The 23,307-nt window shown below is 40.3% G+C and overlaps 1 protein-coding gene across 1 annotated transcript in view; it reads left to right on the top strand.

The window, feature by feature from the left end:
• The first annotated feature begins 3,198 nt into the window (after positions 1–3,198).
• kcnd1 (potassium voltage-gated channel, Shal-related subfamily, member 1) overlaps positions 3,199–23,307 on the top strand; it is a 72,128-nt gene continuing 52,019 nt past the window's right edge. The window contains exons 1-2 of the mRNA XM_021616066.2: positions 3,199–3,340; positions 4,450–6,330. Of these exons, the coding sequence (XP_021471741.1) occupies positions 5,216–6,330 (1,115 nt within the window). The 5' untranslated portion in view covers positions 3,199–3,340; positions 4,450–5,215. The remainder of the gene's footprint in view (positions 3,341–4,449; positions 6,331–23,307) is intronic.

Below are 23,307 nucleotides of genomic sequence, written 5' to 3'. Positions count from 1 at the left end.
CATACTTAAATTCACACAGGACACCGGATAGGACAGGAGAAGTACTCCAGATATAACAAACTGACCCTAGCCCCCCGACACATAAATACTGGAGGCTGAGACAGGAGGGGTCAGGAGACACTGTGGCCCCATCCGATGACACCCCCAGACAGGGCCAAACAGGAAGGATATAACCCCACCCACTTTGCCAAAGCACAGCCCCCACACCACTAAAGGGATATCTTCAACCACCAACTTAACATCCTGAAACAAGGCCGAGTATAGCCCACAAAGATCTCCGCCACGGCACAACCCAAGGGGGGTCAGTGTATTTGAGGTAGGTAGCTATTTTAACTGTAGTAGATGTGTTACTAACCACGTGAAGTTTGATGGTGACACCGTGGCAGTGATGATGTTTGCATAGCAAAGAAAGCAGTTCTCTTGAAATCTAGTGTAGCATACTGTAAAGCTCTCAAATCAGCTTTGTGGAATTGTGTTGTTGGATGTGATAAGAGCTGACGGCTCTTAGCTGAATTAAGAGGAACGTAAAGCCACCAAATGTACCTGGAGAACAGGAGGTGAAAATAACTCAGTGAACCATATGGGAGAGTGGGGTAAGTTGAGCCAAAAGGGTAAGTTGAACCAGCCTTGTTTCTACAAAAACCATATAAAAATAATCATTTGACAAAATATCGTATTTAGGAAGAGGTCATGATTTTATGGGAAAAAACACATGGAAAAAGTGGTGAGCAAGTTAGGTCCAAATAAATGTGTCAAAGGAATTTATTGTGTTGTCAGTTTCATGATGCTTGTATCTAAACCAAAGTAGATAGTTGTAAGGTTGTTCTATACGTCAGTTGGGGTCCTTTAACCTTCAATATGAGGTCCTAAACCTAGCATGAAAGTGCATCTTTGTAGCTGTGTGGGCTAATATAGTCAAAATGCTTGCCTTAAGTTGAGCCAATAGCAAGTTGAGCAAATGTAAGTGTTTTCATTCCAGGCGTAATGTAAAGCATTATCGCTGGGATATGAGATAGGTGTTAAGCCTGTGTTTTTAAATGGTGATTGTGATTAATTGTGTTTGGGAAATAAACATAGACATGGTTTTTCAAAGGTATTGGTAATATTTAATTCAGTACAGAAATGTGTAGGCGGCTTAGCTTACCCTGTCCCGCGGCTCAACCTACCCAATACCAGGGGTAAGTTGTGCCAAGAGACCACTTTTTTTTTTGCACAAGCTATGTTTTCAAAACTGTAATGTTTACATGAAATATATATATTTTTTCAGGGATACACAACATCCTGAAATATATGTAGATATCTTTGTTGAATGTAAAAAAAATAATAATAATAATGGCTCAATTTACCCCACCCTCCCACACAAGGCGAATCGAACCAGAGCAAGTCATGGAACAAGTAAAACGGTCATACAGTTACTGTTAAAGTGGAACACAAACACACACATCAGACAGCTGCAGGGGCAAGTAGAGACTAACCAGTGAGCTTCTCCTTTTCCCATCATCATTCATTGTATTGTATTTATTCATTCACTCTTGAAATGTTTCTCCATCCCATTACTTCCACTCTGCACCTGACCGCACTGAGATTGGTGAATTATTAATAAGATAATACATACTGCAGAAGCAGCCAATCAAAGTTGACTTTAACGAAAAGCAAAGCCCATTGGATATCATATCACTACTTCACCAATTGGAAGAGAGAAACTGTTCCTTTAAGTAACTGCCATGCCCATGATTACCATTAACATTAGTTTGAGCAGTGAGTCTTGATGCAGCCTCTATCACTATCAAGTCATTCACCTCAATGCAATTCAGCCATCTTCCTTTGACGAAGCGCCTCTGCCTTGCTTTCCCCTTCACTGCAGTTAAATGTATCGGTAGTGTTTTTATTCACTATTGAATGCAGGAATGCCAACACCATATAAAAATCCATGCTTAAGCCAGTGAAGAATCCATGTTGTGTGTCTTAGGGCCTTTTGTTTAGTATCAGTCAAACCAGGTTTTCACCATGAAATTTGAGCAAGAGAGTCACATGTGCGCTGTGATGGCTATGGTTTCATTGAAAATAAACAAGTGGGCATTGAAAACGAAGCACGTGATCCACAAAATGATTAATCTAGCTCCAGATCCTTTGCATCAAAGGTTTCAAAGGCAAACAGATCAATATCTGATAGCTGTACAGTTCAGTACAGTTCTTTCACAAGATTTGTCAGTTTTAGGTTTCTTTGATACGAAACATTATTTTCTATGTGATGTGCATCATACTGTATATATTTATTTTATGGAGGCTGACAATCTAGACCCATACATACAGAATGAACCAGTTGCATGAACTGTTTATCCCATTCACAAACGTGGGTTTGTGCTGTATGTTTGTTTCGGTCCATGGCCATTGGCTGGTTATAAATGGTAGGTTGAATGAATGTTAGAGTGCTGAATGCAGCTTTTGCCCACATGAATAATTCAAGCGAGGGAATAGATTCACCAGAGCTTGTGTTTGTATGCTGTTTCTTTATGTTCTTCTTAAGGTGCTGTTTATCCTATGTTCCTCCTCAGGCTGTGTCTGTCATCATCACAAGCTTCTCTCCTCAGCCGTTCATTTGTCTTTTTTAAAATGTAGTCCAGGCACAGTATCCAGGTAGGTTGTATTGAGAACTATTTGAACGCTCTATTTGTTATCCTAAGTGGAACGGCAAATGTGACACTACTTTAAGTGCTTTTGGGAATAGCAGGCCTGTGTTGTTTTCTCTTTTGGGTAGGTAATTGAAGCTTAAACACTGCCTGAAATACCACCCCTACTTCCTAATCAAGCTGCCCTAAAAGAACTGTAGGAAAACAGGCTCGCAAAATAATCTCTGTGAACGGTTTGAGACTGAGTATAAAATGTGAAGTGTATTCCCCCAGTAAAATTGCTTAGTCAGATTGAAGCCATGGTGCATGCAAAAACAGTAGTCTGGGATTTCTGTGTATCAAATAACATCATCTTTATTTCCCAGTGTATGATGCTCTTGTGTTTTCAAGAGGTAAGGAGTGTGTGTATGTGATTGTGTATGTGATGGGAGAGCGCAGTAGAGAGAGCAAGAGAGAAAGAGAGAGAGGTTGTGGGGGGGTGGGGGGGTCGTGCAAGCAAATGAGAGGTAGAGTTAGAGAAAGTGTGAGCAAGCGGAGGCACAGAGCTGACTGAGAGGAGAGAGTGGACAGGAGAGGAGCTAAGGCTAAGCATGACAATCACTCCCTCACTCTCCGGTGTGCGATGTGGTTCGATTCCAGGAGAGGGGCTGCTTATAATTCTCTCATTGCCTTTGCTTTCTCTTCCACATTGTCTGCAGCTTTAATGCATGGTAAGTAAGCTCTTAATTGCTCTAGCTACAACCCAAGCCTTAATAGTAATGGAATACAGAACTTCACGAGTTATTCAGATTTCTGTTCATATGTCAACACATGCACATAACATACTCTACTATACACTGACATATACACATACATTTTTTTATGACCCTTGTCTGAATTTAAGTCTAAAGATAATGTAGTTGAAATTATGCCTTTTCCTTAGGACTATTTCGTATTTCATTTTCCATTGACTGCGTGACCATGTGGTTTTAAGCAACATGACGAGAACATGGAAGTAACAATTTACATAGAAGGCTAAGTGAACACAGCATGAAAGCCTCATTTCACTTGTAAACTAATCGTTAGTGCTCGACTGATATGTGAGATTGCTGTGTTTTTCTTTATATACTGAAGTAGCTGTTTTGGATGTAATTTGCGTCCACTGCAGCAGCGTTGCTGTGTTATAGAGTCTTATTGATTTTTGATTGGGTGAGCATGTTGTGCACTGTAATGCATCTGGGTTGGGTCACCTGTCTGTTGGTTAGGGTCGGGGCACATTCCAGTTCCCCTCACAAGACAGACGAGATGTTTCATAGATACACCCTCACACATATCTTATTTAGAAGAGTGACATAAAAAGAACAAGAACATACAGTCATCTGTATTTGTTTAGAATTGATTTAATCTCGACGTTTAATGTTAAACCTTTTTATATTGAAATACAATTTAGCGTTGTTTACATTATTGCACATTTAAAGCATAATCCCTTTGTGGATTAATACTGAAGAGGTACAGTTGTGTTTTAGCATTTTGTCATGTCATTATCCTATGGTTTTGAGTGGTTGATGTGTACAAATTGAGAATCAGTGCAAAATGAACATGTGTATTTCTATTGGGACAAATGTTTGGTCTAGGTTCTAAATACGATTAAAATGTGGTCAACTTGAAAGTTCTCTTTGTGAGGGACCACTCTGTTTGTATATTGAAGCTCAGACTTTTTAAACAGACTGACGCAAACTGTATGCTAAGTTCACCCAAGCTGTGACACAAAGAGACATAGCATGCCTTTACAGCTTGTGCTGCGGAATATCTAAGTTGTGTGTGTTGTGTTTCTTGACAGGTATAAAAAGGGACGACCATACAAGGAATAGAAATGCCTAAGACTCAAACGTTTCCTTTCACAAGACCTCTGACACCAAAGAAATCGATTACACTTAAGGTTTGGTTGTGCAGAGAATCCAAGGGACAGAGAGAGGCATCCATCATCAAAGCTGGAGAGCAACAGTGAGAGGGAAAGGGAGAAAGCAATGTGTCTATCTTGCAACGTCGGCGACCATCATCACAATTGAATACGAATTTGAAAAACCACAGCGCTGCAACTAATCTGTCTTCTGAGAAAGGGGAGGCAGTGAGCGAAGGTCGGAGACTTATTATTTATTTTATTTTTAACACTACTGAAAAGCCATATACAGTATTGTTCTACAATATTACTGTGCTATTATTTATACAAACCCTGTCAATAGTCTGATGTTTTATGAATCAGGCCTAGTTTTCCTGAGCTATTCCAATGGCCTGAACTTTAGGTTCAGTCCCCAACTGCCTTATCTTGACCCTTTTCTTTGATGATGTAAACACTATCATCTCCCTGCCTGCCTTACATTTCCCTCCTACTGAAGCCAATGCACAAACAAACTGACAGACTGGAAATGGAGGCAAGCCAACCCGGTTGTTGAGGCCTTCAGTTCGGATGATTAGATCGGATATACCTATACTTTTCCTCCTGATCCGGAAAAAGGCCCAGAAATAGCCCTCAAGTACCTAAACAACACTCCGTACCTTTACACACCATCCCGGCTTACTCCTGAAACAAAAGCTACTAAACAAAAATGGCTGCTGGAGTTGCAACATGGATGCCCTTTGCTCGGGCAGCAGCCGTAGGCTGGCTACCACTGGCCCAAAAGACCATGCCCAAGCCTCCTGTGGACAAAAAGAGTCGCAGTGATGAGATCTTGTTTGTAAATGTGAGTGGACTACGCTTTCAGACATGGAAGAACACCTTGGACCGTTACCCAGACACCCTTCTAGGCAGCTCAGAAAAGGAGTTTTTCTACAATGAGGAAACTCAGGAATATTTCTTTGACAGGGATCCAGAGATGTTCCGCCATATACTAAACTTTTTTCGAACAGGCAAGCTACATTACCCCCGACATGAATGCATTCAGGCTTTTGAGGAAGAGCTGGCTTTCTATGGCATAATACCGGAGATCATAGGTGACTGCTGTATGGAAGAGTACCGGGATCGCAAGAAGGAGAACCAGGAGCGTTTGGCTGAGGACACCGAGGCAGAGAATGCTGGAGACGCTCCCCTGCCCCCAGACGCCACATTACGAGAGAGGCTATGGAGGGCCTTTGAGAACCCTCACACAAGCACCATGGCCTTGGTTTTTTACTATGTCACTGGCTTCTTCATCGCTGTGTCTGTTATTGCCAACGTTGTGGAAACAGTTCCCTGCCGACCAATCAAAGGGAGTATAAAGGACCTGCCATGTGGTGAGAAGTTTTCAGTGGCCTTCTCTTGTTTGGACACGGCCTGTGTGCTTATCTTCTCCTTTGAGTACCTCATGAGACTGTATGCTGCCCCCAGCCGCTGTGATTTTGCGCGTTCGGTGATGAGCGTGATAGACGTGGTGGCCATCTTGCCCTTCTACATTGGCCTTGTCATGCCAGAGAATGAGGAAGTCAGTGGGGCCTTTGTCACCCTGCGAGTCTTCCGGGTGTTCCGTATCTTCAAGTTCTCCCGTCACTCTCAGGGGCTGCGTATCTTGGGCTGCACGCTGCAAGCCTGCGCCTCGGAGCTGGGCTTCCTCCTCTTCTCCCTCACCATGGCCGTCATCATCTTTGCCACCGTCATGTTCTACGCTGAGAAAGGCACCAAGGGAACCACGTTTTCCAGCATCCCTGCCTCCTTCTGGTACACCATCGTCACCATGACAACACTGGGGTAAGTGTTTGGATGTTGTTATACTACTTAACCTTTATAAACTGTAAAAGTATCATAACCAGTTCCATAGCAACTTCTACCACCCACATACAGTGTTGCTTGAATATGAAATGGTGGTACTAATCTCAGTGGAATCAATTGAGAAATATCTTGGACTGTGAATGAGTCATTTTAGTTGTTCAATCCCCTGTCGTCACCTCATCTTTACACTGCTCTCAGGTGTCACACACTCCAACACTCTCCCTGCAGGTGTGTTATGAATGGGAGAGTAATGGCTTGTTTACTGTGAATGGGAAATTAATGGTGTTAAGAAGATTTTACAGCCCACTCCATGCACTTGATGTGAACGACCAGGGTTTAAGAATATTGTCTTCAGTTTGTATTTGAGATCGAGTAGTACAAAAATCATGTAACCTTATTTAATTTGACATAAGGTTTACTGTTATGTAATAGTATTTTGTGCTGTACAAAGATGCAGAATTTTATATGACAGTTCCCCAATGTAGGGAACCTGTCGCATCATTTAATTTGGTTTGAAAACATGTAATCATTATTAATTCATCAAAATCCTAACAAAGATAATTCCTGAAATAAAAGCAGTGGTTTGCAGATGAGTATCTTACTGTGATGAAGGGTAGTTAAATAGGCAGAATGAGTGCAGGAAAAGGGATATTTAAGGGACCTCAGATGAGCTGCACCCTGTTTCAAACTGTCCTTCATCTGACTACCACTGCGGCAGAGACTACATGTTGTTATGTTGATTGAGGACTCATCTGTTGGATTATTTCAAGTGCAGCTGGGCCACAGGAACAACAGTACCCCAGTGAGCCATGGTCCTCGCCCCTGTGTTTTCCCAGGCCTCTTTCTCCAATACGTCCATGAGTAATCCGGCTTGTTTTGATGGCAATCTCCCAGGCCATTAAACTCAAAACAGTATGTGTCCAAGCACTAAATGGGCTCAAACGCAGCACAGATGCTTTTACTACCGTCTCCATATTGCCTGACAACATTTGGCCCCTTTATAATTTCTACTTCAAACCAACAGGAGTCTGAGACGATCCAATGTATTGACATGTAGAGTAGAGAGATAATGTACCATGACGCCATACAACTTCATGCAATCTCCTTGATTTCCTCTGTAGAATTACAGTCATCCGGGGGGAAAATATCTGCGTTTGAAGATGGCTGTTTGAATTTCAGATAGGCCATTTGGCACTGCTAGAATAGATAATATGCGTGGTTTTGGCCTTTTAATGTAGCACCTGTGGTGTGGATTTGTAACATATATCTGTGTGTCCATCTTATCTCATGTTGAATTACATTATCCAATGCTGGCTTATTAATGTAGCTTCACCCTCAGGTAATGATGTAGCAAGAGCTGCTTGATGAGCAGTGTAGCAGCCTTGCCATCAATGGACAAATAAGCTCTGTCGGAGGGACTGCTCGAGGTTTCTGTTTATCACTGCAACAGCATCATCTTTCCATTTGATTGATGGAGGTGGAGCCTTTTTCTGTGTCAGTGTGTAAACGATAAGAACCAAGGAGAGGAGAGAAGGGAGTGCTCCCTTGGCCTATTGTTTCCTTCCCCCGAATCCACTTGACACATTTAGGTGTGATGTCATTTTGGCATGTTTTGAACTTTGGATCCGGGCATTGTGTGGAGGCAGTCTGAGAAGATGTAACAATGTAGATGTATGGCAGTGACATTTCTCTTCTTTTCAGGAATTGATTAAAGGTGAAAGGCAAAGGACACAATCTATAAAACATAATGCCAATGCTAATTTAGGCTTCATTAAATAAGCCTCAACAGCATTTTTGTATATCGCTACATTTTGGCTGTCATTTCTACTTTTTTGTGAAGATGTCATGAATTACATCATTTCAGGTCAAAAAGAAAAGAACAATGGCTTACTGCAAGCAACACAAGCTACAGACATGGTTTTTGTGAGTCCTTTTCTGGATCAGAAATTACAACAGAAATGATACCGACATGATGTGAGAAGGCCCTCGTATATCTGGGGAATAAACATTTATGACAAAAATGTTCACTCATATGCAGATAGATATGATGTAGTTAGTTCGCTAGCTATAGCCAGTCAGTGAATTCCCAATCGATGTGATGAGGCTGCCATTCAAATAGCTAATACTAGCTAGCAAGCAACATTTTTGAGTTAAGAAATTGTTGAATGACACAACACATGTGCAACTAGCTAGCTAACATTCATATACAGGTAACTGCCAAATAAAGTAAACATCAACATAAGGTGTCTTAATTAACGTAATAAACGTATACATTTAGCAGAAATATTGTTTCCCAATAAGTAATCTAGGGCTGCATTCTAAACACTTAACAGACACAACCTCTCGTCTTAACCCTCAAATTAAGTGGACACTTCTGATGACGTATCATGATGTCTGACGAGCTTACACTTGCAGGTCAAGGGGCGAGGAAGGAAGGAGTGAATTTTAAATGGACCGCCCTTGCCCGGAAATTCGTCACTCATTCGTCCTGCGACGATTGTGTTTTCTGCCACTGGTAGCATTATATGCGCTACAGTCAATTATGATTGCATGTCTACTTATATTAACTATATAATTATTAATATATGTATACTGTATGATAGCTAGCAAATTAATTAGCTAACTAACATTTGCCTGCCTAGCTGAAACTTCTGAAGAAGGAACATATTTTATTTCTACAATTTCCAAAAGCTAACCAAACAAAAACATCATTACTTTTACGAGACGTGTTTGTGCATTAGTAGCACAATTTCTAACTTATTTACATTAGTTTTTACTTACACATGTATGTTGAGGTTTTAAGTTTTGGCTGACTTTTCTTAGCGGATGTATAATCATCGTGAATTGAATTATGGGACGTTTCAGGCCCCGAAGTGAACATAATTGTACACTCGCAAACTCCATTAAAAACTAGGGCTGAGGGGCTTACGTTGCAAACTTCCCTTGCTTGGCTAATCATTTGGACCGACGACAAATATGGCCTCGGGGATTCCCTCAAGGGCATAAGGCAAGGGTAAGTGGACGAGGTTGTGTCTTTTCTGAGTTTGAAACGCAGCCCAGCTTTGATGCTGGCTTCAGCCAGCTAGCTAACAAGCTATCCAAACTGTGGCTAACTACTGCATGAAAATAATTTTGCTGTGGTATTTCTGATCAAATGTTACCATATAGCTGGACCCTTTATTAATGGAGTGAATAGCAGTGCAGTGTTAACCATTTCAGAGGGAAGGGACTCAGGATTGGAGACTACTGTGCTGTCGGTATTCTATGATATATGCTGCATTTTTTGGTGCAATTGTTGAAACATATAGAAAGTAAAGATACATTCTAACATTTTGCCATTATACTGTAGTCTACTTACCAAATATACCTTAACAAGAACATTTCATTGGCCTCTGCCAACCCGATCATTGCACCCACTCAGGTTTGGAGTATGTCAACGGTTATATGACACTATCCTCCCAAAATGGAAACATGCATAATTTCCCCAAATCCCTTATTCATGCCGTTTTTACTCTGAATTCTAGTTCAATTGAAGAGAAAAAAGATTTGAAAATTGTGTTCTGATGATGACTGTTACACTATTACAGAACACATGTTTTCTTCTATTTAGGAACATGTTTCCAATAATGGTATTAGCATTGTTAGAGCAAACCGATGATCGATCCCTCACTGATGTTCAGACTTCTTTGAAGTGGCTTAATGACACTGATTTTGGCCTTAGTTGGTCTTAGCCAGATGTAAATGCAGCACTGTGCTGTAGTAGAATGTGTATACGGAAGAGGAATTTAATACGGTCCAAAAAACGGTTATCAGCTTGCCAAGGAGGTTTGATCTGGCAGAATTACAGGCAGATGGAACGATTCCCTAATAGTGTAAGGAACCACTCCTGCTCAGATTAGAACGGTACACTGTAATTCTCAATGGTAATAAAAAAAAAAAAATGGAAATTGTTCATGTGTTATGCTGGCATGGTTATTCAATCTCCTGTAATGTATTCTGTTCAGGCTAGACTGATGATAGCTTGTTAAACGTTATACTTTATTCTTAGTTAGCAGAAAGATTGCAAGTCATGTATGCTGATCCAAGCATAGGGGAAAAGACTCTGAGACTTATAGATGCTCCAATAAATACACGTTTCTATTTGCAATTACTTGACCCCGTCTCTGGGGCAACCGACTTGATTCCTCATTAATGGGACTTCATATCGAGCTTTTTTCATTCCCATTTTGACCTTGGTCTATTCCCATCCAGCACATTGGCCAATAGTTTAGAAGGAAAGGAAATAAGTATTCAAGATAGCGTAGGAGGAAATAACTAGCTGTGAAAACCTGCCCACAACATGTAGCAATTATTTCTAAACTTTGAATACAACAAATATTCTTATTAACAAATAGTTAATATTGATACAGTATTTCTAGATCTTGCATACCTTGTTGATAGCGAAAACTGTCCAATCCCATCAGGAACAGGTGAAATACGTTTTAAAATGTGAAATACCTTATTGACTTTGATCCTAATCCTCAATTTCAGTTAAAAGACAAGCCTCTTTACTCCCGTTGCGTCACTTTCCCCTTTCTTGAGTAATTCACTCCCAATACACTTCAGTCACCATCTGTTATTATATTACATAAGTGCCTTTTGGGAGCACCGCTGTCCTTGAACAATAGTAGGCTGACTGACGGCTCACCAACTGTTTTATAACTCAAAGTGTTTTATAACTGACTTCAGATATCATTCGTGACAAATTGTTGGATATGCATGTGTAGGTTTGACCATGAGCTCCTGTGCATGAGATTGGGTTTAGTATTTATGAATAATTGTATTATCTTGTGATGTAACCTGGCTTAATCCTAGTTTCTGAATTATGTGATACTTAGAAATTGCCTTCCACTAGCCAAATACTGTACTGTACCAGACGGCCTGTCTTGTCTACCTGCTGGTGGTATTAACATTGCTGCTGGAGGTCGAGGAGACCCATAAAGAGAATGATTCTAGTTGACTTGAAATTAGTTTTATTTTATTTTGTTGAAGAATCTGATTTGAACCATGTCATCCAAGTGCCATGTGTTGTATGATGTTTCATATTGGTCTGACCTTTTGTTCCCAAACTGCTCTCATTCACTGGATGGCATGACAAAAAGTGTTCCTAGGAGCCAACACTTCTCAGAGGGAGAAAGAGAGGCCTGTGCCAAAGCAGCAATCTAACATTCACTATATATTTTACTTTCTGAGACGTTGACTGTTTGTCAGGGCATGAGAGGGTTCATTTTTCATGGAGGCATACCTAAGCCGTTTTATATACCATTATAGTTTATGCTTATGCTGCCATTTTGACAGTACTCTGCAGTTTGACAATAACAAGCTATTCATAATCTATGGAAAAAGCAGACAACTGGATTTTCTCCAGATAACTGGATTTGTTGACCCGTAAAGGTCTACAGGGTGCATTGAGCAGATTAGTGTCATGAAGGCACCACCCATTGACACTGAACTGCAAGTTGGGAGTCAAATGGTCTGCTGTACAGTATGCTACTTTCTATGGTCTAGAAAATTGCTCAATGGAAATGGAAAGGATAATTGGTGTTAGGTTAACACTCTTGTTATAACCCAGTTGTTGTAGAATATATTCCATGTGCACTGTGCAAATGCTAAGCTGAGTTGAGTTCTTTCAGGGACCATTCTCAGGTCACAGCAATAGAATGAGAATGAAAGTTGTTTTGTGGACTATGACGAACATTGAGAATAAAGCACATAGTGAGGAGACGTGGCTCTGTAGGGGATTCTACTCCAAAGAAGGCAACATAAGCAAAACACAACAGGCTGAAGGTATTGGCCCTTGCCTTATTTCATATCATGAAGTGGTATACTTCTGCACTCAGGGAGTTTAACAGTGACTGAACAGATGGAGGGGTAGGCATCTACTGAACAAAGTATCAACTGAATAGTCCATTGAGGCCTTATTTTATTTAATGGTACTGTATACTGTAAAATCAGTCACAATGGTGATCTCTATGTTGTCTATATGTACTGAACAAAAATATAATTACAGAAATGTTCCATACGCACAAAAGCTTATTTCTCTCAAATGCTGTGCACAAATTTGTTTACATCCATGTTTGTGAACATTTTCTCCTTTGCCAAGATAATCCATCCACCTGACAGGTGTGGCATATCAAGAAGCTGATTAAACAGAAAGGTCATTACACAGGTGCAGCTTGTGCTGGGGACAATAAATGGCCACTAAAATGTGCAGTTTTGTCACACAACACAATGACACAGATGTCTCATGTTTTGAGGGAATATGCAATTGGCATGCTGACTGCAGGAATGTCCAACAGAGCTGTTGCCAGATAATTAAATGTTCATTTCTCTACCATAAGCCACCTCCAATGTCATTTTAGAGAATTTGGCAGTATGTCCAACTGTCCTCACAACCGTAGACCACGTGTAACAATGCCAGCCCAGGACCTCCACATCCAACTTCTTCACATGTGGGATTGTTTAAGTAGACTAAATACATCTTATGCTGCTCTTCCCCTTTTCTTCTTCCTGTACTCTATGAAGCTTTGAGTTGACTTCCTCTCTAAGTAATTGGGGTGCTCACAATTTTGGACAGGCTCTCACTGTGGCCCTTCTGCCTTCTCAAGCTGACCTATTTACTGGCTATGTGGTGGGATGACAAAGCTGACTTATCTTCTTCCCAAGTCCCCATCTGCCTCGATAGTGTCCACACCACACCTCTCCCTGTGGAACTCTCAGGAATGGGCAGACACTGCACAGCTGGACCACTTAGACTCTGTCTCTGAATATCTCTCTCACTGAGGCAGAGAACACAGCCACTAAAAAAAAAACTCCAGCGAATACACTACTCTCATCAATTATTTTCATTAAGTTTCCTTGCAATTCTAAGTGCCTCTCCGAATGTCATGCGCCCCAGTGTATATTCAAAGTGTATATTCAAATATTGAAATCCTCTATATACTGTATATATATTGTATATATATTGTATGTTGAAATCCTCACTTGGCTAAGCTATCATTCTTTTGTTTCCATGGTTTTGTGTTACTTGAGAATATAACACTTGCATACACGCACACATGCAGTACATATGTAGCCTAGCCAAAATATGAGATTGTGAGTTATTATTAGAATATAACTGAGCTCAACCTTCACATTAAGATGAAAATAACAAGGATGACCCTCACATAGAGTGATTCATATTAATTTGTTTCAAATGGGAGCTTCTTAACTCTATGCATAGTACCCAATAAATAACACAACACGCTAAAACTGCAATGCAATGGTTTTATTCTCTGTTCAGTGTTCACATTCTGTCTCTACTGTGTGTTCAATATATATGACCCACATATTACTACACTAGATAGCTCTGGTTTATTAGACGCATAAGCATGCCATTTATCTTGTTGAGTTCCATGATCGTGTCTAATCAATTTAACACTCTTACTCTAATTGTGCCCATTCTGTGGTTCAAGATCCTTCATGTATATGGTTATTATGATGCTTGTTTGTTGTCTTGAGGGGTAAATACAGGGGATTCAAATCATGACTTTATTCAGCAGCCCCAGACCAGCCCCAGACCACATTTTCACCCCATTTCACTGTAAGAAGATGCTAGAGATCACGTCTTGAGTAAGATTCTTAGTCTCTACTCAGAGGGTTTTGTTGCATGACAAAATGTTTACATTGACTTCTTTTGCACAGCTATTTCAATAAATTACTTATTTTGTGTGCTGTGTTTATAAATGGCTTATATTGTGTATTGTAGACTAGGTTTAAATGCAGTTCTCTTTTCAGAGGCGATGACTTTACATAGCCTTTATCCTCATCATGTATTCAGAGGGGATAATCTGAATTGTTGGAGGACAACCTGAAATTATGTTAATCCAAATTATTGGACTATATAAATATCCTCAATGAAAAAATATCAACCACTGAACGTGTATATTGATTTATCTTGAAAATTAGGGAGCGAACCATTCATTTGGGAATAGCCAAGGTATTTAAAAATAGGATTTATTTATGGAGGAAAAATAATGAATCTAGCTATTGTCCCCAAGGCATGGCACTACAGTTTACAATAATAAACACTCTGAAATATCTTAGCACAGGCTATAATTTAGTTATCCTACCATGGAATTGTAGTGGTTGTATTTTGAAACTTTTTGATCGGATAGAAAAGGATTGGGAAAGCCCGGTAATAACTAGGTAAATACCTAGTAATAAAAAGTAAATATACAGTATAGTAGCTATTTACTCCCAAACGTACTATCTAGGAATAAAGCAAGTAAGTACTTCATACTTACTTGGTAAATACAAAGTAACCAAATGTAATTACAGTGCGTTCGGAAAGTATTCAGACCCCTTGACATTTCCTAAGTTTTATTACGTTATAACATTTTTCAAAAAATTGATTAAATTGTTTTTTTCCCTCTCACAATACCCCATAATGACAAAGAAAAAAAGCTAAAAAATAATACATGCAAAAATAAATGAAATATTACATTTACATAAGTATTTAGACCCTTTACTCAGTACTTTGTTGAAGAACCTTTGGCAGCAATTACAGCCTCAAGTTTTCTTGGGTAGGACGCTACAAGCTTGGCACACCTGTATTTAGGGAGTTTCTCCCATTCTTCTCTGCAGATGCTCTCAAGCTCTGTCAGGTTGGATGGGGAGTGTCGCTGCACAGCTATTTTCAGGTCTCTCCAGAGATGTTCAATTGGGTTCGGGCTCTGGCTGGGCCTCTCAAGGACATTTAGAGACTTGTCCCAAAGCCACTATTGCATTGTCTTGGCTGTGTGCTTAGGGTCTTTGTCCTGTTGGAAGGTGAACCTTCGCCCCAGTCTGAGATCCTGAGCGATCTGGAGCTGGTTTTCATCAAGGATCTCTCTGTACTTTGCTCCGAATATCTTTCCCTCGATTCTGACTATTCTCCCAGTCCTTGCCACTGAAAAACATCCCCACAGCATGATGCTGCCACCACCTTGCTTCACCGTAGTGATGGTGCCAGGTTTCCCCCAGACAATCTTGGTTCAATCTTGGTTTCATCAGACCAGAGCATCTTGTTTCTCATGGTCAGAGTCCTATAGGTGCCTTTTGGCAAACTACAAGCGGGCTGTCATGTGCCTTCTACTGAGGAGTGTCTTCCGTCTGGCCATTCTACCGTAAAGGCCTGATTGGTGGAGTGCGGCAGAGGTGGTTGTCCTTCTGGAAGGTTCTCCCATCTCCACAGAGGAACTCTGGAGCTCTGTCAGAGTGACTATCGGGTTCTTGGTCACCTCCCTGACCAAGGCCCTTCTCCCCCAATTGCTCATTTGGCCGGGCGGCCAGCTCTAGGAAGAGTCTTGGTGATTCCTAACTTCTTCCATTTAAGAGTGATGGAGGCCACTGTGTTCTTGGGGACCTTCAATGCTGCAGACATTTTTGGGTACCCTTCCCCAGATCTGTGCCTCGACACAATCCTGTCTCTGAGCTCTACGGACAATTCCTTCAACGTCATTGCTTGGTTTTATATATAGACAGATATAGACAGATGTATGCCTTTCTAAATCATGTCTATTCAGGAAGGAGGCGCTTTCTGTCTCCTAAAGATTACCATACTTTGGTGACGAAAGCTCAAATCAATCCCAGAACAACAGCAAAGGACCTTGTAAAGATGCTGGAGGAAACAGGTACAAAAGTATGTATATCCACAGTAAAACGAGTCCTGTATCGACATAACTTGAATGGCCGCCCAGCAAGGAAGAAGCCACTGCTCCAAAACCGCCATAAAAAAGTCAGACTACGGTTTGCAGCTGCACATGGGGACAACGATTGTATTTTTTGTAGAAATGTCCTCTGGTCTGATGAAACAAAAATAGAACTGTCTGGCCTTAATGACCATCATTATGTTTTGAGGATAAAGGGGGAGGCTTGCAAGCCGAAGAACACCATCCCAACCATGAAGCACGGGGGTGGCAGCATCATGTTGTGGGGGTGCGTTGCTGCAGGAGGGACTGGTGCACTTCACAAAATAGATGGCCTCATGAGGAAGGAAAATTATGTGGATATGTTGAAGCAACATCTCAAGACAAAGCTTGGGTCTTCCAAATGGACAATGACCCCAAGCATACTTCCAAAGTTGTGGCAAAATGGCTTAAGGACAACAAAGTCAAGGTATTGGAGTGGCCATCACAAAGCCCTGACCTCAATCCCATAGAAAATGTGTGGGCAGAATTGAAAAAGCGTGTGTGAGCAAGGAGGCCTACAAACCTGATTCAGTTACACCAGCTCTGTCAGGAGGCATGGTCCAAAATTAACCCAACTTATTGCGTGAAGCTTGTGGAAGGCTTCCCGAAACGTTTAACCCAAGTTAAACAATTTAAAGGCAATGCTCCCAAATACTAATTGAGTGTATGTAAACTTCTAACCCACAGGGAATGTGATGAAAGAAACACAAGCTGAAATAAATCATTCTCTCTACTATTATTCTGACATTTCACATTCTTAAAATAAAGTAGTGATCCTAACTGACCTAAAACAGGGAATTTTTACTAGGATGAAATGTCAGGAATTGTGAAAAACTGAGTTTAAATGTATTTGGCTAAGGTTCCACTAGTTCCAATATACCTGTGATGTTCGTGATTTCCTTAAGTGCACGAGGGTGATATTTTTTGTGTAATTTCCTTACGGTCCATTGAGGTATTTTAAAACCATAGAATAATCTCCCACCATAATAATATAGTTGTGTAATGCTTGTATGTTTGATAAATTATTAAATATACTTTCAAAGAAGCGTGAATCATCATTATTGGACCGTATAGATAAATGTGCCTGTTTAGTAGGGCCCAATAACATATTTCTACCTACCGGATCTGTTTGGACAATTTGCACACTAAGATAAAAATTATTGTTAATTAATATCATCACCCCTTTTGAATTTCTTTGCCCATGGGAGAAGTATATTTCACTCCCCCAGTCCATTTTCCATACAACTTCATCTAAAATAGTTGAAGGAGTTTCCTGTAAACAATAGATATTATATTCCTTCTCTTTTAGCCAGGTAAATACTGATCGTATTTTCATATTATCTGCTAAGCCATTACAATTACAACTGGCTATACTTATTTCACTATTCTATTTAGCATAATGAGATACAAGTTTCTATTCTATTTATCATAATATATGTTTGTAAACTTACCATTTAAAAGTACCATAATGATTGAGTGTCCATATAACTGTACCATGATATTTGCATTGCTACTAAGTAAACCTCTAATTGTTCTCCACTATTCCACCCACTAAAACCTACCCCCATCCGAAGTTGGGTTGTCGTCCCAGTGACCGACAGACCACCCGCCGTCCCCCCGGATCCCAGGGCCCCCGAGAGACCGGGACCCATTCTTCATAAAGAGCACACAGTGCCACTCACAACAGAACAGAAGCAGATCATCCGCCAAAAGCCTTTCCCTCAATTCAATTGTATTATATACAGTTATTTAAAATATATATATACATGTATGTATAAAATATATTAAAATGTACATAAAAAATCTTGCATGTCTTTATTTCCAGAATTAACAAATAATATGTGTAATAATGTAGGCAGTTCAAGCGAAGGATTGTTACCTCTAACCAGGATTGTTACCTCTAACCAGGATTGTTACCTCTAACCAGGATTGTTACCTCTAACCAGGATTGTTACCTCTAACCAGGATTGTTACCTCTAACCAGGATTGTTACCTATAACAAGGATTGTTACCTATAACCAGGATTGTTACCTCTAACCAGGATTGTTACCTATAACCAGGATTGTTACCTATAACCAGGATTGTTACCTCTAACCAGGTTTGTTACCTATAACCAGGATTGCCATTACAAAAACATTTATTTTCATTCATCCTATATTGTCCCTAACATCATCACCCCATAGCAACAGATGTGGGATACATACATACACACACACACACATCCACACACACACACACACACACACACACACACACACACACACACACACACACACACACACACACACACACACACACACACACACACACACACACACACATACACACTTCCCACACTTCCTCCACGTTCAAAAGTTGTTCCATCCCCGAGCCCAACTCAAGAGAAGACTTGATGTGAGAATGCATATACAACTGTTAAGGAAGGCATGCAACATTGAGCAAGAATGGGGAGATTTGATTTAACCAATGTCAAGTCTTAGCTGGTGGAGCTCCGATACACCCCCTTCCCCTGAAACATACAAACGCTGGTCCCCTTGTTGTGACCATTCTCCCAAGCATCTCTGTGCAGTGAGACCTTTGATTATTTTGTTCCACCAGAGCCACAATAATTTCCCCCCTCTCTGATTGTCCGAGTGTGACCCCTCCCCATTTGTTCCTGCAGCTAGTGTTGCCAGCACTGCCACTACCTGGGTGGGGGCACCCCACCGGAATCACCACCGGCTAGGTACAAGGTCATCAAGGTTCTCAATAGCAGCTTTGAGAATTTCCTTGTATATTATGCTCTCCCATCAGGGGGCTTTGGCTTTGTAGGACCAACCCTGCCAGGCAGGCTCAGAATCTTGAGGGGGCGGTGCTGCTCTAGTGGATCTCTGACCACATTTATCCTTCTGTCTTGGCTGCATATAGACTACTTGCAGTAGGCCTATAAAACAGAGAAGGACTTCTACTTTGTGTATGGGTTGTTCAGGTGGGTTTCTAGGGTATAGGGTTGGGGACCGTTCCATCATGATAGGATAAATAAATCAACTATATTTTGAATGTATTTTATTTGCACAAAATGGAAAGCTCTCTGTCACAACCCCTGCTCATAGACACACATGGGCTCTGGCATTTGCAGCCATTTTCCTTTATCACTCACTTTTCCAAACACAAAACACACACCCAACCTTCCATCACAATACACCCGCACATACCCACATACTGTGCTTTCTATTTCCTCTCTTTGCTGTGTTTTTATCCCTACCATTTTGAATGACTCTTGGCATAATGCAATTGCTTGACTGGCTCGAGGGAGATTTGCCCAATAGGCTATCGTTTGCTAACTGCAGCAGCCACCCAAACGATTTGTTCTCTAGATTCGTTTTTGGTCGAGTGTTAAGCAGAGACAGGCTGTGTATGTTTTGGTTCTACAAAGCTGTGTCCATCGATAACATTCAATAATGAATTGATTGCATTCATTCTTGCACCATGCAATCATTTATCAGTTCTAAACATGTCTTTTCCTTCTCTATGCTGCCTGCAGCGTGATCTTTTTTCTGTGAGCACATGATAGACAGGTGGTGGTCAGAGCATGTCTCTGGAGCCACTGAGCCGGAGAAGCGTGCATTAATCCTGCTGTAGAATTAATTGTGGCCAGCAGGTCAAACGAACAATTTAAAAGCAGTCTTTCATAGTCAGGACTCTAACCTTTTGGGGCGTGATTTGTTTGGGGTGGGCCCCCCGCCCCCACCTCGCAGCAAAACATTTTAGTGGCCCCCCTCTTGACAGTGGGGAGAATATTTATTGTTTTAAAGTTCCTTTCCTGCAATTCTACACATTTTGACATGGAGAGTAGAGAAAATGTTGCAGTTTTTAGTAGATTTTCTTGTGTTTTATAGATATTTCCACACTGAGGTTGGAATAATACTGTGAAATTGTGAAAATGATGATAATGCCCTTTAAGTGTAAGAGCTGTTTGAAAAGACCTTCTGAAATTTCAGCTTGTTTTGGTGGGATGAAGTTTTGGCCTTCCATAGTGACATCACCATGCGGTAAATTAGTTAGTTAATAGACCAATAAGAATGAGAGTTCCGAACCTCTCTGCCAATAACAGCAATTTTTCAGTTTACTCCTCCCCACTCAGACCACTCCCAGACAGTCCTACCAAAATTCTTCTTTGAGAAATTGCTCTTTGCTAAAAAGCTATTTGTTTCTTTTTGACAATTTTAATTAAAAACAATCAAAGTAAGGTACTTAATTGTTACCATTAATTGTTTGATATTGAGATAAAACAGCTGCATTGGACCGTTAAAGCAAATTTTCTAAAATTCTACCCATTGATATCTGAGTGAGAATTACTTAAAAAATCAATAGGGGTCCCCTGAAGGTCAGGGCCTGGGCACGTGCCCTGCGTTCATGGTCGGTATTCGGCCATGATTACTACAAGTTATGTGATCGACACTTTTCAACTATGACAAATTTAGAAAATTACTTAACCCAGAAATGACTAGTTAGTGTTGCTACAGTAGCAATACACTAGACCAGGTATTTTCAAATGCCATTGGGGGTATGCCAAATAAAAATGTGATTCACAATTTTTTTTAAATATAAAAATATATATATTTTAGAAGACAAATAAAAATGTCTTCACATTTTCTAACAGTCCATTTATATTTTCCAACAATACATATGGTGATGTTTTCTTCTCGCCTGAGTAGCCTTGTTTCACTGCCAAAAATAAAATGAAACCATCTAGTGTTCAGCGAAATAACAACACAATGTCAAATACAGGTAGCCTAGTCATTTAATTAACATCCAATCACATTAACCGTTACTCTCTCGCAAAAATTCCACTAACGGTCCGTATATAGCCAAATGTAGCTGCTGCTCATTCCGTTTGCTCAAAAAATTATAAATGGTTAAAAAAGTAAGGCCCGCATCCATAGAGACACATACCAGCTCTACTGGTAGTACTGCTACTACCAGCAGTACTACACCTGCACCTGTCGATGAAACAAGTTGTTCTGCATCCACGAGCACATCCAATGCTAGCATCAGTAATTCTACATTTGTTGTTAGCCCAGCTAGCATGGACACTGACAGTTGTGAATCTGATGCAGCCGAAGAGCTACTGCCCCCTTATCCGGGAAAGCACCGAACAACAGACATCGAAGAGGCGTAAAGATGATGAGAACTACATTGATTTGGGGTTCACTTATACTGGGAGTAGTGCCTTTCCTCAGCCACAGCGTGTTATATGTGCAAAAGTACTATCTCACAATTCTATGAAACCTTTACTCCTGCGCAGACATTTAGAAACAAAACATGGCAATTTGAATAACAAGGCACATTACTTTTTTTAGCGAGAATTAAGATTTTTGAGTAGTAAGACATGTATAAAAGCAACAGATACCATTAATAAGAAGGTGCTAGAAGCGTCTTATATGGTGAGCTACCGAGTGGCTAGGACAGGCAAGCCTCATACTTTTGTGGAGGACTTAATTCTTCCTGCTGCCGCGGATATGGCTCGGAAATGCTGGAGGAAAAGGCCCAAAAAACTATACAGACAATGTCTTCATCAAACAACACTGTTTCACGATACATCAGTGCCATGGCAGGAGATGTATTGAAACAATTACTGCTTCTCATACAAGCCAGTGAATTCTATGCGTTACAGCAGGCCTGGCACAGCTCCTGGTATATGTCCGGTCAATTAAGGAAGACATCCGCTTCTGCAAACCACTGGAAACAATGATGGCAAAAAACAACATTTGAGAGTTCGCTGACTCTGGTGCTAGAGGTGGTATGCAGCTGGAGGTTGAATGTTTGAAGGGGTACGGGACTATAAAAAGTTTGGGAACCACTGCACTAGGCTATCTACTTTTAAATGTTACCCATGATTGTACAAGTCTGCCACAATCCAAAGCAATCCTTCTCTTTATAGCCTTTAAAGAGACATCATTTGTGAGTACATACAGTATATTGACTATCATGATGTGAACATTTACATGTTGTTATTGAGTTTATTTTACCAGAGTTAATAGATCTATGTTCACATTATCCGTCCATTCAAATTAATTTTCTCTATCCAGGTAGGTTTCCACATAGAAATGAATGCAGTTCACTTTACTTGTTGTGCTAGCTTGTATGATTACATGATTGTACATGGCTACAAAAGTGTTTCTACTTACAGTATTCAGACCCCTTCACTATTTCCACACTATTTCCAATTTTTTTTTACATTACAGCCTTATTCGAAAATGTATTGAATAAAAAATGTTCCTCATCAATCTACACACAATCCCCCATAATAACAAAGAGAAAACAGGTTTTTAGAAATGTTTGCAAATTGATTTAAAATGAAAAACAGAAATACCTTATTTACATAAGCATTCAGACCCTTTGCTATAGTGGAGTTTGACTGTTTGAGGTTGTGGACAGGTGTCTTTTATACTGATAACAAGTTCAAACAGGTGCCATTAATACAGGTAACGAGTGGAGGACAGAGGAGCCTCTTAAAGAAGAAGTTACAGGTCTGTGAGAGCCAGAAATATTGCTTGTTTGTAGGTGACCAAATACTTATTTTCCACCATAATTTGCAAATCAATTCATAAAAAACTCCTACAATGTGATTTTCTGGATTTTTTTTCTCATTTTGTCTGTCATAGTTGAAGTGTACCTATAATGAAAATTACAGTCCTCTCTCATCTTTTTAAGTGGGAGAACTTGCACAATTGGTGGCTGACTAAATAGTTTTTTGTCCCACTGTATTTAATTCAAAGAGAAACTTAAACAAAACTAAATATATCAATAAACGAACAACTAAACGTGACTACGTGGTGCACATGCACAAACACAAAACAATATCCCACAAACGCAGGTGGGAAAAATAGCTACTTAAATATGATCCCCAATTAGAGAGAATGATTACCAGCTGCCTCTAATTGGGAATCATACAAAACACCAACATAGAAATTATAAACTAGAATACCCCCTAGTCACGCCCTGACCTACTACACCATAGAGAAACAAGGGCTCTCTATGGTCAGGGCATGACAACAGCTGATTTTTAATGGAATATCTACATAGGCGTACAGAGGCCCATTAGCAGCAACCATCACTCCTGTGTTCCAATGGCACGTTGTGTTAGCTAATCCAAGTTTATCATTTTAAAATGCTTTTTGATCATTAGAAAACCCTTTTGCAATTACAGTATGTATAGCTGAAA

This window comes from Oncorhynchus mykiss, chromosome 9 (genome assembly GCF_013265735.2).
Source record: "Oncorhynchus mykiss isolate Arlee chromosome 9, USDA_OmykA_1.1, whole genome shotgun sequence".
In the NCBI taxonomy this organism is placed as follows: domain Eukaryota; kingdom Metazoa; phylum Chordata; class Actinopteri; order Salmoniformes; family Salmonidae; genus Oncorhynchus; species Oncorhynchus mykiss.
Note: the sequence above shows the minus strand (reverse complement) of the source record. Positions and strands in the feature narration are given on the sequence as shown.